The sequence below is a fragment of the Argopecten irradians genome, chromosome 16 (assembly GCF_041381155.1).
Source record: "Argopecten irradians isolate NY chromosome 16, Ai_NY, whole genome shotgun sequence".
NCBI lineage: Eukaryota > Metazoa > Mollusca > Bivalvia > Pectinida > Pectinidae > Argopecten > Argopecten irradians.
The window spans coordinates 7,463,439-7,479,553 of NC_091149.1; the positions used below are offsets into that span (position 1 = coordinate 7,463,439).

General features: G+C 37.4%; 3 protein-coding genes across 5 annotated transcripts in view; 1 reads left to right on the plus strand and 2 right to left on the minus strand.

Moving 5' to 3' along the window:
• The window catches only part of LOC138311140 (low-density lipoprotein receptor-related protein 2-like), a 374,749-nt gene that overhangs the window by 83,420 nt on the left and 275,214 nt on the right, over positions 1 to 16,115 (minus strand). The gene's annotated exons all lie outside the window — the stretch shown is intronic.
• The window catches only part of LOC138311157 (pro-epidermal growth factor-like), a 48,599-nt gene that overhangs the window by 1,450 nt on the left and 31,034 nt on the right, over positions 1 to 16,115 (plus strand). The window lies entirely within an intron of this gene.
• On the minus strand, positions 12,382 to 14,898 carry LOC138310369 (tripartite motif-containing protein 2-like). Its single transcript, XM_069251558.1, has 2 exons — positions 14,416 to 14,898; positions 12,382 to 14,155 (listed from the first exon to the last, which is right to left on the minus strand). The coding sequence occupies exon 2, from the start codon at positions 14,123 to 14,125 to the stop codon at positions 12,473 to 12,475; it is 1,653 nt and encodes a 550-aa protein (XP_069107659.1). The 5' UTR covers positions 14,126 to 14,155; positions 14,416 to 14,898; the 3' UTR covers positions 12,382 to 12,472.

Here is a 16,115-nt window from a genome sequence, read left to right on the forward strand (position 1 = left end):
CCAGAAATATTTATTGGACAGATTCGAGTCGGCGGACGGTCTGTGTTGCCCTAGACGACGGTCGATACCAGAAGAACTTGATGAGGGATTACTTGGTTCATCCTCTGGCTATAATTGTCAACCTAAACTGGGGTAAGTTAGGATTGATCCTTCAGGAGTTACCTCCCCTTCATACATTATTTGTACATTTCCTCCCTTAACCTTCATTGTCAACCCTAAACTGGGGTAAGTTAGGATTGATCCTTCAGGAGTTACCTCCCCTTCATACATCATTTGTACATTAATTTCCTCCCTTAGCCTTCATTGTCAACCCTAAACTGGGGTAAGTTAGGATTGATCCTTCAGGAGTTACCTCCCCTTCATACATTATTTGTACATTTCCTCCCTTAACCTTCATTGTCAACCCTAAATTGGGGTAAGTTAGGATTGATCCTTCAGGAGTTACCTCCCCTTCATACATTATTTGTACATTTACTCCCTTGACCTTCATTGTCAAACCTAAACAGGGTATCCTTCAGGAGTTACTTCCCCTTCATACATTATTTGTACATTTCCCCCCCTTAACCTTCATTGTCAACCCTAAACTGGTGTAAGTTAGGATTGATCCTTCAGGAGTTACCTCCCCTTCATACATTATTTGTACATTTCCCTCCTTAACCTTCATTGTCAACCCTAAACTGGGGTAAGTTAGGATTGATCCTTCAGGAGTTACCTCCCCTTCATACATCATTTGTACATTAATTTCCTCCCTTAGCCTTCATTGTCAACCCTAAACTGGGGTAAGTTAGGATTGATCCTTCAGGAGTTACCTCCCCTTCATACATTATTTGTACATTTCCTCCCTTAACCTTCATTGTCAACCCTAAATTGGGGTAAGTTAGGATTGATCCTTCAGGAGTTACCTCTCCCTTCATACATTATTTGTACATTTACTCCCTTGACCTTCATTGTCAAACCTAAAACAGGGTATCCTTCAGGAGTTTACTTCCCCTTCATACATATATTTGTACTTTTCCCCCTTAACCTTCATTGTCAACCCTAAACTGGTGTAAGTTAGGATTGATCCTTTAGGAGTTACCTCCCCTTCATACATTATTTGTACATTTCCTCCCTTAACCTTCATTGTCAACCCTAAACTGTGGTGAGTTATGATTGATCCTTCATGAATTACCTCCCCTTCATACATTATTTGTACATTTTTTCCCTTAACCATCATTTTCATCTCTGAACTTGAATAAATAGACAATTTTTTTTACTATGGAGTTATCTCCCTTTCCCTTCTTTACTTTCTATTTTACCTCTACCACTCTATTTACAACCTTTAGATCTACAACCACAGAAGTTATCTCCCCTTTTAGTCTTTATTTGCTCTAACTTGTTAACCTTTACCTTCAGTATTACTTAACACAAAGGAGTTATCTCCCCTCTTTACCTCCTCTAACTTATCAACTTTAAACTTAATATTACTGGTACTCAAGACCACCAACCAAGGAGTTATCTCCCCTCTTTACCTCCTTTACCTTATCAAATTAAACTTAATTATTAAGGTACTCAAAACCACCAACAAAGGAGTTATCTCCCCTCTTTACCTCCTTTACCTTATCAAATTAAACTTAATTATTACGGTACTCATTACCACCAACCAAGGAGTTATCTCCCCCACTTTACCTCCTTTACCTTATCAAATTAAACTTAATTATAATGGTACTCATTACCACCAACCAAGGAGTTATCTCCCCACTTTACCTCCTTTACCTTATCAAATTAAACTTAATTATAACGGTACTCATTACCACCAACAAAGGAGTTATCTCCCCTCTTTACCTCCTTTACCTTATCAAATTAAACTTAATTATTACGGTACTCATTACCACCAACAAAGGAGTTATCTCCCCTCTTTACCTCCTTTACCTTATCAAATTAAACTTAATTATAACAGTACTCATTACCACCAACCAAGGAGTTATCTCCCCCACTTTACCTCCTTTACCTTATCAAATTAAACTTAATTATAACGGTACTCAAAACCACCAACAAAGGAGTTATCTCCCCTCTTTACCTCTTTTTACCTTATCAAATTAAACTTAATTATTACGGTACTCATTACCACCAACAAGGAGTTATCTCCCCTCTTTACCTCCTTTACCTTATCAAATTAAACTTAATTATAACAGTACTCATTACCACCAACAAAGGAGTTATCTCCCCTCTTTACCTCCTTTACCTTATCAAATTAAACTTAATTATAACAGTACTCAATACCACCAACCAAGGAGTTATCTCCCCTCTTTACCTCCTTTACCTTATCAAATTAAACTTAATTATTACGGTACTCAAAACCACCAACAAAGGAGTTATCTCCCCTCTTTACCTCCTTTACCTTATCAAATTAAACTTAATTATTACGGTACTCATTACTACCAATAAATATTTATCTCCCCTCTTTAGCTCATTTAACTTATCAAATTAAACTTAATTATAACGGTACTCATTACTACCAACCAAGGAGTTATCTCCCCTCTTTACCTCATTTACCTTATCAAATTAAACACCAGTATGAGTGGCTATGAAGGTCACGGTCAAGTGAAAAACATCCCAAAGGTCAAGGTCGTCCTCAAACTATATTGCTATGGAGTGCAAGGACAGTGGTGCGAAGTTCATTTTAAGAACTGTAAAGTGTCAAGGTCGATTTGAAACTACAATCAGTATGAAGGTTATTGTTGACAGCAAGCTGCACTAGTCAGAGGGTGACGAGGGGTAATTTAGAGTTCGAAGTTTAATGTTTGACAGTAAGCTGCACATGGTAGAGGTGATGAGTAGAAGTTTGAAGTGTATGAACATTAATGCTGAATTTATGCTGCATGTCAGAGGTGATGAGGCGAATTATGAACAGAGGAATATGATTTTTTTATGGATGGACTGACTGGATTTCTGTGAATGAAATTTTAGAGTTTAGAAGATCAAGTTAATGGCTCTCTGATACTTACTGATATGAAGGATGGCCATTTTGATGGATTAGTGTTAATTCTCAGTTACAGGAGTGAGGCGTTCTAATAACAAATAATATGTCAATCAATCAGTCAATGACATGATGTTTGATAAATCACACATTTTGTATCTTTTGGTGTCAGTATCTCATATTTCAGATTTTATCATTGTGTTTAGAAGTATCTTAGACATTGGATTAAAATTTTTTAAATCATTCAATTCCTGAGTTGAGTTTTTAGCCTTATACTGTTAACAAGTATTTAAGTCAATTTTTAGGGCAAACACAAAAACCTGTAAGATGTGTTTTTTTGGTGTGAATATAAATTGATGTAATACAGTGGTGCAATACCGAAAATACACTTTTAACAAAATTCAAAGACAGCACGAAAACTGCAAAGTTAAAGTGTACACGGAATGGTTTGGTATATAAGGCTTGATGAATGCGACTTTGGATAAAATTTAGAATCAGGAAAGTACGAGTTTCATAGCGATTACGGTATTAGAGATAATGCGACTTTTCTCTAGAACACACCTGACGCCCCAAGCCATTGACCCCGAATCGGGACCGCTCCTGGACCCTAGTGCCGTCAACTGAGGACAACGGGACCTACCTCTACTCACTAAATGCACTCGCATAAGATAGTTAGAAGTGTTTTTGTCACTGTCTGCCATCTAATATAAACTTATCTGTTTGTAAATATACGATTTTTTTACAGACACAAGTACCTGTGTACATGTCCATACCTGTTTAATATTATCCTCAATCATGATATGAGTTTGGAATACGCTTGAAATCTGTAGGGAATTTATCCAAATGCCATGCATCATTTGGTAAATGTTCCTAGTCAGATATTTCAATTATGAACATTTTCTTAGCGCGGGATTTCTGCACAACAATATAATGTGTATAATAATCCACGTACGTTAAAAATCTTACGGTAGTGGAACCACATATACATGTTATTATGTAAAGGATTTGACTATTTGTATGTTATCCTACGGGTCGTTGTACTGGTCAAAACCCGCTTTACAAATTTTCTGACTTTTTATATAACCTACCCATACAATAATAAGTTATGATTCTAAACAGAATTTTTTTTTGCATATATTAAATGCATCTACTAATTGCGTTATATCTGAAATTGATCCATTTTTTTGACGATTGAATACATTAGCATCTTCATAAATACAATACATTTCGACGACTTGTGTTGAAATTTCGCTCTTGTAATGTTCAACATTACATTATATATGTGTTATTTAGATTGGAAAATAGCTGTTGAATTTTGCCACGAAAATCAAAAATATGAATGATTGTTTACCCTATGTCACATAGTTGTACACTGTATCAAATAAACTTTCCGAAACCAATGTGAATCCCCTGACCTGCGTTTATTGTTCTTTACCTGTAATACAAACTAGAGGTCGATTTTCTGTGTTGCCATCTAAATAAGACTAATTTATCTATGTAAACCACCACATTTTGTTCACATGGGTCCTCAGTCTATGTTATATGAGAACGCTGTTTTTTTTATTACAGCAGTTTCAAACAAGTAATTCACAATAAGATTTATGTACATTGGTAGAATGTCATGGGTAACTAAATATAAAATCTTGCATTTTTACACATGGATTTAAACATTTAAGCTTTCATACATACAATGAACATTGTTTCCTAATCGTGTTAATTGATTTTTTTACTCTGCTCAAGTTATGGGTCCATCTTTATTGTTATCATGTTAAAACATTTTCACAAAAATAAATCAAAAAAGACGAAAAAAAAGTGACTGTTAAATCTATTCGTTTAATTCCATCTGTAAATTAAAAAGTTTTTTCAACAAAATCATTACAATGTTTCGAATATACAAGGTTTTAAATACTATGTTTATAAAAATTTGCAAAGAAATTAACCCTTCTTAGTTTGAAGCCGTATTATAAAGCGGGTCAACCGAGTATAATGATAAGGGCTTTATACAGGTATTTAAAGGTGTAAGTGACAGTAGCTTCTATTTAAGCTTGCACGCAGGATGTCAAAAGTAAGATTGGTATTAGCAAACCAATTTAATGTTTAATTGTGTCATATTGTTCAAACAGTTTTAAATGACTGTATTTATTAGTAAAATATACAGTTTACTCGAACATTTCGTATAACAAGTATGTATAATATCATCAAGATGTATATATAATTGTATATTTCAGAATGACCAATGTATACATTTGTCTCGTAGACCATATGTTTTACACTATGTTTATGTATATGTTATTTTTATAACAGAAACTACAAAATTATTTACAAATGGCATGTCGAGAAAGAACAATGCAAATATGATGCACAATGTCAGAATTTTGATATTTCTGGTAGTTGCTAGTTTTTGGATATCCAATTCTTTGTGAATTTTGGTCAATATCGATCATTATATAATACTTAATGATAATCTATATGACCAATAAATGTACTGTAATATATTTGTTAAAATAAAACACATGTTCTCATACATGTACTTGTACATGAAGCTATAAAAGGAAGATAGACTCGTTACAGCTATAAATGAATTATGTATTTAAATTCAATTTCTCAAGTGGTTTATTTTTTTTTTTTACTCCCCCTCCCAATTTATGTCTATGATATTTACGTTTATTGAACTATGAAATACATTTAAACACCTTTTCTTTTCGTTATGCTGATTCTTGAAATCCATAGGCCAAGTGAATTTTTTTTTTTAATTATACATACAGAAACCTATTCAAATGGATAATTATATGACCATCATTTTTCGAATTCGTCTCTTTTTATATGACATTATGAAAATTGATATATTCCCCAGGTTTGATAATTTAGTAAGGTTAAAACAGAGATAAGATCTCTACTAAATTTTTAGTACCACAAGGTACACAAGGTCACCTGGCTTATTACCATAAACATAAATAACTTATAATTTCCTTTGTCTAATCTCTTATGTATTTAGCATGATTTCAGTTGCAATATTTCCTATTTTATATATAATTAAATCGTCACCATAACTGTATACTGTATGTCCGTCTATCTGTCAAATGATTCTCGTGTAAATTGTTCATTTTAGGTACATATATGTCCACCTTTGTGCTATAACCCCACTACCAAACACCTCACTGCCGTTGTCCTTGTGACGTCATCATCCGGTTATTCCCCAAATCAGCGTGAGCTCCGATCTTGATTAGGTTGTCTTGTCATTCATTCAGGTTCTGTAAAAATCTTATCACTTCCATCTGGTCCTGAAGGGCGGTATCTGGTACTGAAGCTGGTTTTGATGCTTTTCAACATTTTTGTCAGTAGATCAAACAGAATAACATATCTAAATATCATTTCCATTTTCGTGTACACTTTAAAATAAAATTAGAAGTTCAAATTTGCTGGTCATTTCAATGGTGGTCCTGCTGTTGTCAAGTTGGTCATGTACATTTGGTAACTGAAGAAAAAAATTAAATCGTCTGGTCCTCTTTTTGATAGTGGTCCATAAAATATGATTTGTCAAAAGTTACATCTGGTAATTTATCCATTCCAGTTTGTTCTGTATGAAATGCTGATAAGTTTGTTCTACAGTGATACATCAAAATCTTTCCTTGTATTACTTAGGGTTCTATCTTTGTCCTAATGTCCAATAACCCCTAAAGGTTCAACTGAAATTTACAACTGGCCTGGTTCCTTTAGTAGTTATTTTTCATTACAATTCTGTTCCTGGTTTAAAACCAAATATATATCATCTGGTCCAAATATCTTTATGTACATAAATGATATTTTGTACATACTGTAGCATAATTTGAGGTTGTCTATGTTGTGTCTGGGTTTAATGTATGACCAGTTACTGATAGTCAATCTGTGATATGTTTTGATTCCTGTACTGGTAAAACATCTGGTGCTAGTTACTGTCATACTTTGTCCAGTCAGTGAGTGTTTCTGGGTTAATAAATTCTGGTTACTGTGTCCATCTGTTTTTTTTGCCTCCCTTCAGTGGTCCAATGTTTCTGACGATGACTGTGAGAAGTGTAGCATCTTTTTTTGGTCAAATCTGTCGGAGCTAGCTTGTTGCTTGTACTGACCGTCACAAGATTTATCGACTGGTTCTTCACAGTACTGGTTTTATCTGTATCGTGGGTTCTGATTAGGTACTTTCCAATCTGTCCATCAGGTTCTGGTCACTGAAGGTAATGGTCATATTTGGGGGTCTGTAGACATTTGCATTCACATACAGGTTTGGTAAATGCAATTCTGGTAAACATCTTTGTCCATCTAAATGTTCATGTCTGAATATTTCATATGGTTCATCTGTTCTTACAGGTGGGAATCATTGTACTGTCCCATCTGTTTTGGTCAATGTTCATGTCTGAATATTTCATGTTAAGACATTTTTCCTATCTTATCAGCTGTGGGAATCATCCTGGTCCATCAGGTAATCTATCTTCCTGTTCTGAATATTTCATATTTCCATTTATCTTATAGCATGGGAATCTGGTCATCTGTTTTTGTCCCCATCTAGGTAAATGTTCCTGTCTGAATATTTTATATTAAGACTTTTTATCTTACAGCGTGGGAATCATCCAAACCGTCCCCATCTAAATGTTCCTGTCTGAATTTTTACTGGTTTCATCAGTTTTACTGTATAAGATTGTTTCTCAGGGTTATACAAATTGGTCCATGTATGTTTGTATACCTGGGTTAATCATTTCCAGTCTGGTCCATCTGTTCCTATTGTTCAGGTACTGTAACCATATGTTCCATAATGGTTCCCTTTCAGGTAATGGATCCATCTGTTTTCAATTATGTATAACTGTAAGGTACTGGTCCATCTGTTTATGGTTATATCAGGTATGGTCCATCTGTTTCCTGGGTCCATCAGTTTGGTCATTTGTCGCGGAAATCTGGTCCATCATTTAAAATCTTGGTCCATATGTTTACACTGGGTAACATCTGTATATATCCATTATAGTCTGTTCCTGGTTCTTATCAACTGGTAATCTGAAGTTTGCTGGGTTCATGTACTGGTGTATGGTCCCATATGTTTACAATCTCAGGTAACTGGTTCATACAGTATAACAGTACTTTCAAACACCTTAGTTTCCTGGTACTGGTCTATCTGTTCCTGGTTTGTACAGGTACTGGTATGGTTTTCATAGGGGGTCAGGTACTGGTCCATCTGTTCACTGGGTTCATCAGTCACTGGTTATCTGTTCCTTGGTTCATCATTACAGTACTGGTCCATTTGTTCCTGGGTACATTCAGGTACTGGTCCATTGCTGTTCCTCCTACGGTTTTCATTAGTTTATAATGTATCATTCCTGTCATATCCATTTCGCTTAGGTCTGGAGACAGTCTATCTGTTCTGTCCAGTTGTATCTGGTTGTTAGAATGACGTCACAGTATATGGCTGGACCCATATGTTTACACTAGGTAACACATGTCAAGTAACAAATGTGGTTATCAGATACTGGATGGACCATCTGTTTTTGTTTTTAAATTCACAATGATATCAGCTACTTAATAAATATTACAGGTATCAGGTCCTTCTTTTGGGTCTTTTATCAGCTACTTAATGATTCATACATTTGTTCCATTTGTTCTGTTTCAGCGGGGTTTTCAATAATTGTACCTTTTGGGCAAACAAAGGGAGTTATACTCCTTTCATGAAAATATCCGGACACAGTTGCCTCTTCATAAATGACCTGAGTATATTAATTGGTGAGTATAAGTTCGGTTTTCTCTCTATATTTAATCCCTTGAGTTGTCTCTCCCTTACACTGTAGTCTAGCTGTTTGAATCCGTTTGAGTCAGACTTATTTTAGAGATAAATAATGCTTACATCACACGAAAGATAATATATAACTGACTTAATTTTCATAAACAATTGTGTATCAGTTAAGTTTCCTGCCTGGTCATGGTCCAACTGATCCTGGTCCATCATGTCCTGTGTCCGTCTGGTCCTGGATCCATCTGATCCCAGCTGGTCCATCTGATCCCGGTCCATCTGGTCTTGCGTCCATCTGTTCCTTTGTCCTTCTGGTCCTGGGTCCATCTGTTCCGGGTCCATCCGATTCTGTCATCTCGTCCGTGTACCATCTGTTCTTTGTCCGTTCTGGTCATGGGTTTTCTGGTCCTGTGTCATCTGTTATTTTTGTCATGTCAGGTCCTTGGGTGTCTTTATCAATTCCTGGGGCCGGAGGTCCTCGGTCTTATAAGTCTGGTATTTCATTTTGGATCATGGTCACATATCAGCATAACTTGGGTCATGTCTTGTCTGGTTCTGTCTTTGTCCTGGTTCATCATTATCCTGGTCCATCTGGTCCTGGGGCTTTCGCTGGTCCTGGTCCTTTTCTGCACTCCTGGGGCTGTTAACTGGTCATGGGTGTAAAATTATCCTGGATACATTGGCCTCTTCATGGATAAATCTGAGTACCTGGTGAAGTCTGGTCTGTTCTCTGCATAGTTTTATTTGTCTGGTCCTGGTCCATCTGGTCCTGGTTGTCTGGTCCTGGTCCATCTGATCTGGTTCCATGGTCCTGCCATTTAGGTATAAAGTACATCTGGTCCTGGTCCATCTGGTCCTGGCATTAGTCCTGGTCCATTCTGGTCCTGGATCATTTCCCATCTGGTCCTGGTCCAGTCCATCTGGTCCTGGTTCCATCTGGTCCCTGGTTCCATCTGGTCCTGGTCCATCTGGTCCTGGTTCTGTCCATCTGGTCCTGGTTCCGCCTGGTCCTGGTCCATCCTGGTCCTGGTCCTGGTCCCTGGTCCTGGTCCTGGTCCATCTGGTCCTGGTTCCATCTGGTCCTCGGTCCATCTGGTCCTGGTTCCATCTGGTCCTGGTCCATCTGGTCCTGGTCCATCTGGTCCTGGTCCGTCTGGTCCTGGTCCATCTGGTCCTGGTTCCATCTGGTCCTGGTTCCATCTGGTCCTGGTCCATCTGGTCCTGGTCCAATCCATCTGGTCCTGGTTCCATCTGGTCCTGGTCCATCTGGTCCTGGTCATCTGGTCCTGGTCCATCTGGTCCTGGTTCCATCTGGTCCTGGTCCATCTGGTCCTGGTCCATCTGGTCCTGGTTCCATCTGGTCCTCGGTCCATCCAGTCCTGTCTTTAGGAATACCGTATTCGACCCAATAAGCGCCCATGTCCCTATAAGCACCCCTCATCCTTTTTGAGGCCTCGATTTCAATTGTCCAGTCTTAAATAAAGACCAAAACTACACAAAACTGTATAGATTTGCAATAAATTTGTCTTATCTTATTTTTTTTCTTCAAATTTTTAACCGCCCTGGGCGCTTATTGGGTGGAATACGGTACTTTGATTCATAATTTGTAAGTAATCAAAAGATAACCAAAGATCAGTCAGAATTTATATTCTGATTATAATTTTTATTATGTATTACACAATTTCTCAAAGATAGTAGCTATAGACATTTATATACAATGTATCCTGTCTCTGTATCATGAACTGTTACTGTTGGCAATTATTTACATTTATAATTGAAAATTCATTCCGATATTTTAGAAGTAAACACTAAAAAATTGGAAAATAAAAATGGCGATTATGACTGAAGGTTTGTTTACATTATAGTGATCCAATGGATTAAATCATTGTCTAAATAAATAAATAATGTAAAGATACACTGTAAGTATTAAACTGTCTTGTGTGCATTATTCCTGTAAAGTTCTGGCATCTATATAGACCATAAATTTCATAAAAAAGATAGTTTAATGCTTAAATATCCGAGAGATCCAAATGTAAACTAAAAAATATGGCGGAGGAGATGCTTAATTTGGTTACATAGAAATGTACAATGTGGATTACTAAGTAAAATAGGATAAATTATGGTAAATAATGGGAAAAGGTAGTGAACTGGTACTCCCTGTGTTTATATCTTGGAAACAATAATCACAAGTTACTAAAGCCTTAAAGCTCAATGTTTTGATTCACTGGTATTACAGAATGAATAACAAATATTCCAGGGTAATAAAATCATTAATACCTTTGTATGAACAATGTATTCAAGTTATAAATGGGGCGAAACTTTTGACATGTTTTTTTTTCTTCAGTAATCTATAATAGAAAACCAGATTTCATGAATTAAGCTGTGAAAATCATTTGAATGGACAAAAAAACATGTATGGTGCTTTGTAAATATTAGTTACACCACTGAATCTATCCACTGTAAAATCTAGATGTTATGTGTTATGTATGTTTAGATGGAAATATACAAGTAGAAATCAACTTTATGGTAGAAGTTTTATCACAGCTATCACACCCTGCTGTACTGCAGTAGTTTTATCACAGCTATCACACTCTGCTGCAGTGTGGTAGTTTTATCTCAACTATCACACCCTGCTGTACTGTAGTAGTTTTATCACAGCTATCACACCCTGCTGTACTGTAGTAGTTTTATCACAGCTATCACACCCTCGCTGTACTGTAGTAGTTTTATCACAGCTATCACACCCTGCTGTACTGTAGTAGTTTTATCACAGCTATCACACCCTGCTGTACTGTAGTAGTTTTATCACAGCTATCACACCCTGCTGTACTGTAGTAGTTTTATCACAGCTATCACACCCTGCTGTACTGTAGTAGTTTTATCACAGCTATCACACCCTGCTGTACTGTAGTAATTTTATCACAGCTATCACACCCTGCTGTACTGTAGTAGTTTTATCACAGCTATCACACCCTGCTGTACTGTAGTAGTTTTATCACAGCTATCACACCCTGCTGTACTGTAGTAGTTTTATCACAGCTATCACACCCTGCTGTACTGTAGTAGTTTTATCACAGCTATCACACCCTGCTGTACTGTAGTAGTTTTATCACAGCTATCACACCCTGCTGTACTGTAGTAGTTTTATCACAGCTATCACACCCTGCTGTACTGTAGTAGTTTTATCACAGCTATCACACCCTGCTGTACTGTAGTAGTTTTATCACAGCTATCACACCCTGCTGTACTGTAGTAGTTTTATCACAGCTATCACACCCTGCTGTACTGTAGTAGTTTTATCACAGCTATCACACCCTGCTGTACTGTAGTAGTTTTATCACAGCTATCACACCCTGCTGTACTGTAGTAGTTTTATCACAGCTATCACACCCTGCTGTACTGTAGTAGTTTTATCACAGCTATCACACCCTGCTGTACTGTAGTAGTTTTATCACAGCTATCACACCCTGCTGTACTGTAGTAGTTTTATCACAGCTATCACACCCTGCTGTACTGTAGTAGTTTTATCACAGCTATCACACCCTGCTGTACTGTAGTAGTTTTATCACAGCTATCACACCCTGCTGTACTGTAGTAGTTTTATCACAGCTATCACACCCTGATGTACTGTAGTAGTTTTATCACAGTTATCACACCCTGCTGTACTGTAGTAGTTTTATCACAGCTATCACACCCTGCTGTACTGTAGTAGTTTTATCACAGCTATCACACCCTACTGTACTGTAGTAGTTTTATCACAGCTATCACACCCTGCTGTACTGTAGTAGTTTTATCACAGCTATCACACCTTGCTGTACTGTAGTATCTTGTAGTATCACATCTTGTAGTGCTGTAACATCTTTTACATTAAACCCAAACTTTACCCACAGTAAATCATCTCTACCCACACCTACAGCCCATACCCAGTCTCTGTCTGTGTGTAGGATCCTGAGTCCTTTACCATCTTTATTCACTAGAACAACATTTTTATTGTTAAAATCCCCTATGATGAGGCTCCCCTGACTATCATACACTATACCACAGGGGTTAAATGGTTTACCTCCTGTTTGTGGTGATTGTTTACATGTACTGGGGATGTCACCTCTGTATACAAACAGTTTCTGGAAGTCAGTATCCATGACAACAACATGTCTGTTTCCATCACCACCATCATCTTCATCACTGTGATCAATCACTGCGACATTGTTAGTGACAGGACACTCTGTGATCCTGTATGGTGTACACACTAATGGTTTCCCAGTCCCTGCTGCCATTGTAGTGAGTACCATCTGACCTTGTGTGGTATATTTGGAGACGTTTCCTGACATGCCCACAATGACATGGTTCTTTGCTGTAATACATATGCTGTAAGGACATGTTTTAGTTGTGAATTGTTGAGTTAACTGTCCTGATACCAGCTCCAGGATGTTGTTTTGATTATCACAGGCCCACAATCTGTGTGTTGTTGGTGATAGACTGATGTCCATGATCCTAGCCATGTGTGTGACCTTCTGTATCACTTTGCCCTTCCTGTCCAGGAGAGTTAATGTGTTACTGTAGTTGACACTGGTCCAGGCCTGGTCATCAGTGGTAGGACATATAGAAGTAATGACACATGGAGACTCCCACTCCTCCACCACCTTGGTCTCTGTCAGTAGGGTTTTCCTGGCCACTGCTTTCTTACCTTTATCCTCTGACTGTTGTTGTGATGAGGGTTGTTGCTGACCGTCTGCTAATGATACTGACCGTTTCTGGTCAGTGGATGTATGACTTTGGCCTGAGGTGGTGACTTTTCCTAAGGCTTGTACCAGGTGACCTTTAGGAGTATTGTTTGGGTTGAAGCTGACTGTATCTAAAGTAGGTTTGACAGGGATATGTATTCGGGAATCTATTTCACATTTTGTGTCATAGATTTCTATGTGTGAGCCCTGCTGAAGTGTTGTCTTACATTTCTGTATTTGGTGTTTAATTTGTTTGTTCAATGATTCTAGTTCTTGTTTGTATTTTTGTATGAGTTTGATGTTGTCGTCTTTCAGTTTTTGATAAAGTGAGAGTGTCTCTTCTTCTAAGTTGTCAAGGTCTTGTTTTAATTTATCTGTTTGCATCTTCAATTCATGTGCTAATTTATCAAATATGTTGTCGTTGTCTTTGAGGAGTGTATCAGTAGATGTGATGTATTTCCCAATCTGTACCAGATCATTTTGTTCTGTTCTGTCTATAAAGTTTCTTATGTCTTGTTTCTTCTGAGGAGTGACTTCACTAAGCTCACACATTGGATGAGTTTTATGAATGGTGGAAACGCATTTAGCACAAATTGGTTCTTGACATTTTTCACAATACCAATCTAGTTGTCTCCCCTTGTGATGGTTACAGGTTGTCTGTCCTTCCGTACGAACTGGTATGTTTGCTGTTGCCATTATGATGAAGATTGAATGTTTGTTGAATTTCTGAAAATTGAATATATTGAATTGATACAATGTTTTAATTGAATTTCTGAAAATTGAATATATTGAATCAATACAATGTTTTTGATTGAATTTCTGAAAATTGAATATATTGAATCAATACAATGTTTTGCATATTCAAATTGAATAAGAATTCCGTTTGATGTTGTTAATTGGTCTCAGTCCTGTTCAGGTCTATGTATGAATAAAGTTTTTTAAATATTGACCTCAAACAAAGTTTTAAAGTACAAGAAAATAATTACCTGATAATCACTGCATTCACTGATGACACACACAGGGTACCTGGGATTAAATCAAGTTGGTCTTCCCCAGAATCTAAATGATATTCAATGTTGTTCAAATTTCTCTTCCTCCGAAATTCACAGCCAACCAGGAATTTACTTCCATCTTCTCATGCTGGCAGATTTGTCACTTTCTCAGTTTCTGATGAAAATATCCATTTAAGATAAAATTCAGTCTTGGTAATACACAAAATTGTCCATTAAATGAAATTTATATGTGTCCACACAGAATAAGACCATCCTTGTCATTGGTTACTAATGTAAACAAACATTTAGCGACCAAAATGTCTGTCTATTGAGGCCTGGCGATATCTGATATTATTACTTCCTTGTCTAGTTTGGCAGACGCACAGTTGTAAAGCAGACATAGATTGTGTAGTAGGTCAATTTGAGTCACGTTTGCAAACCCTGATATTTAAATACCCACAGTTCACCTGGGGTGAATTGTCTGTTGGGTATGTGTATTGGGTAATAAGTCACACTTGTCTGTTATACCTGTACTGTACATGGATAAATACGTGATATTTTGATTCTTTGTATATCTACGTATAAATGAAGTCTTTTAAAATCCATGTAGTGTAATATTTTTGTCTGGTACACATGTATTGATGTCGTAAATATCAAAGACAAATAATTCTTTCTTTCAAGAATGAAACAACTATATTAAACGAAAATAGAATTTTAAAGACAATGATGATCGAGAACCTATGACTGTGTTCGCTTTTTGATCGAATAATACTTGGGAAAATGTGATATTCTTCTTGTGTGACTGTTAGAACTGGGGTTACTCTATCAATTCAATCCTCTGTGAGGGACACCCAAGGTTACAGAAAAATACATCTAGATCTAAATGAAACATTTGATAGCTTGGAAGACCTATCGGGCGAATGTTATCCGCCGACCATGTTGAATTTGTTCCATGGCGACCTGATCAAATTGAGATGCCATACAATCGCAAAATAACGAAAGTCAAATTTATTGTTACGAAGCCCAATCGTGGTGAGATAGCAGGATGGTAGTAAGGGTGGACATCGTGGATGCATAGGGAACATATGTAGTATCGAGGTGAGAAATCGTGATAGACGTTCAGTTGGTGGTTAAAGTTAAAATCGAATGGTGGCATCAGATGGTGTATTGGGTGGAAATCGTGAGTGGAGATCGGCATGGTGTTAAAGGGTGAAAACAGAGGTAGGTTACAGATGGTGATTACCGTTGAATTAGGTCCGAGGAGATCCCGATGATCTGTTGCGTGAAGCCGCCAGAAATGCCAATGTGTGTTGTGTGTTTACCCAATAGCTCACCTGGATTTGTTGTCTGTTGTAAGCGCCATCAGCAGTGGATCCCCAATCGTCACCTCTCCATCGGAGCCCCCCCCCCAACCCCCCCCCCCCCCCCCCCCCCCCACCTCTATGTGTAACAACATACCATACATCTGCCCACAAATTGTTACGCCGTTTGTTCTTGAGAGTGGGGGAAATCATCATTCACATGACTAGCCGATCTCTAGCGAACACCAGATTTCTGTCCCACACCCGATCCACCCCTATAAGAACTTGATCTGTGAAGGTTGAACTCGACACACAGAAGACTGTGTGGGAGAGTGGTTCACCCCGTCGCAGCATGCGTCTAGACACATTTTGATGCTTGCGTGATACCACCTC

Excerpts from the sequence above, each read along its gene's own strand:
- LOC138310369 (XM_069251558.1), bottom strand. The coding sequence starts at position 14,125 with ATGGCAACAGCAAACATACCAGTTCGTACGGAAGGACAGACAACCTGT.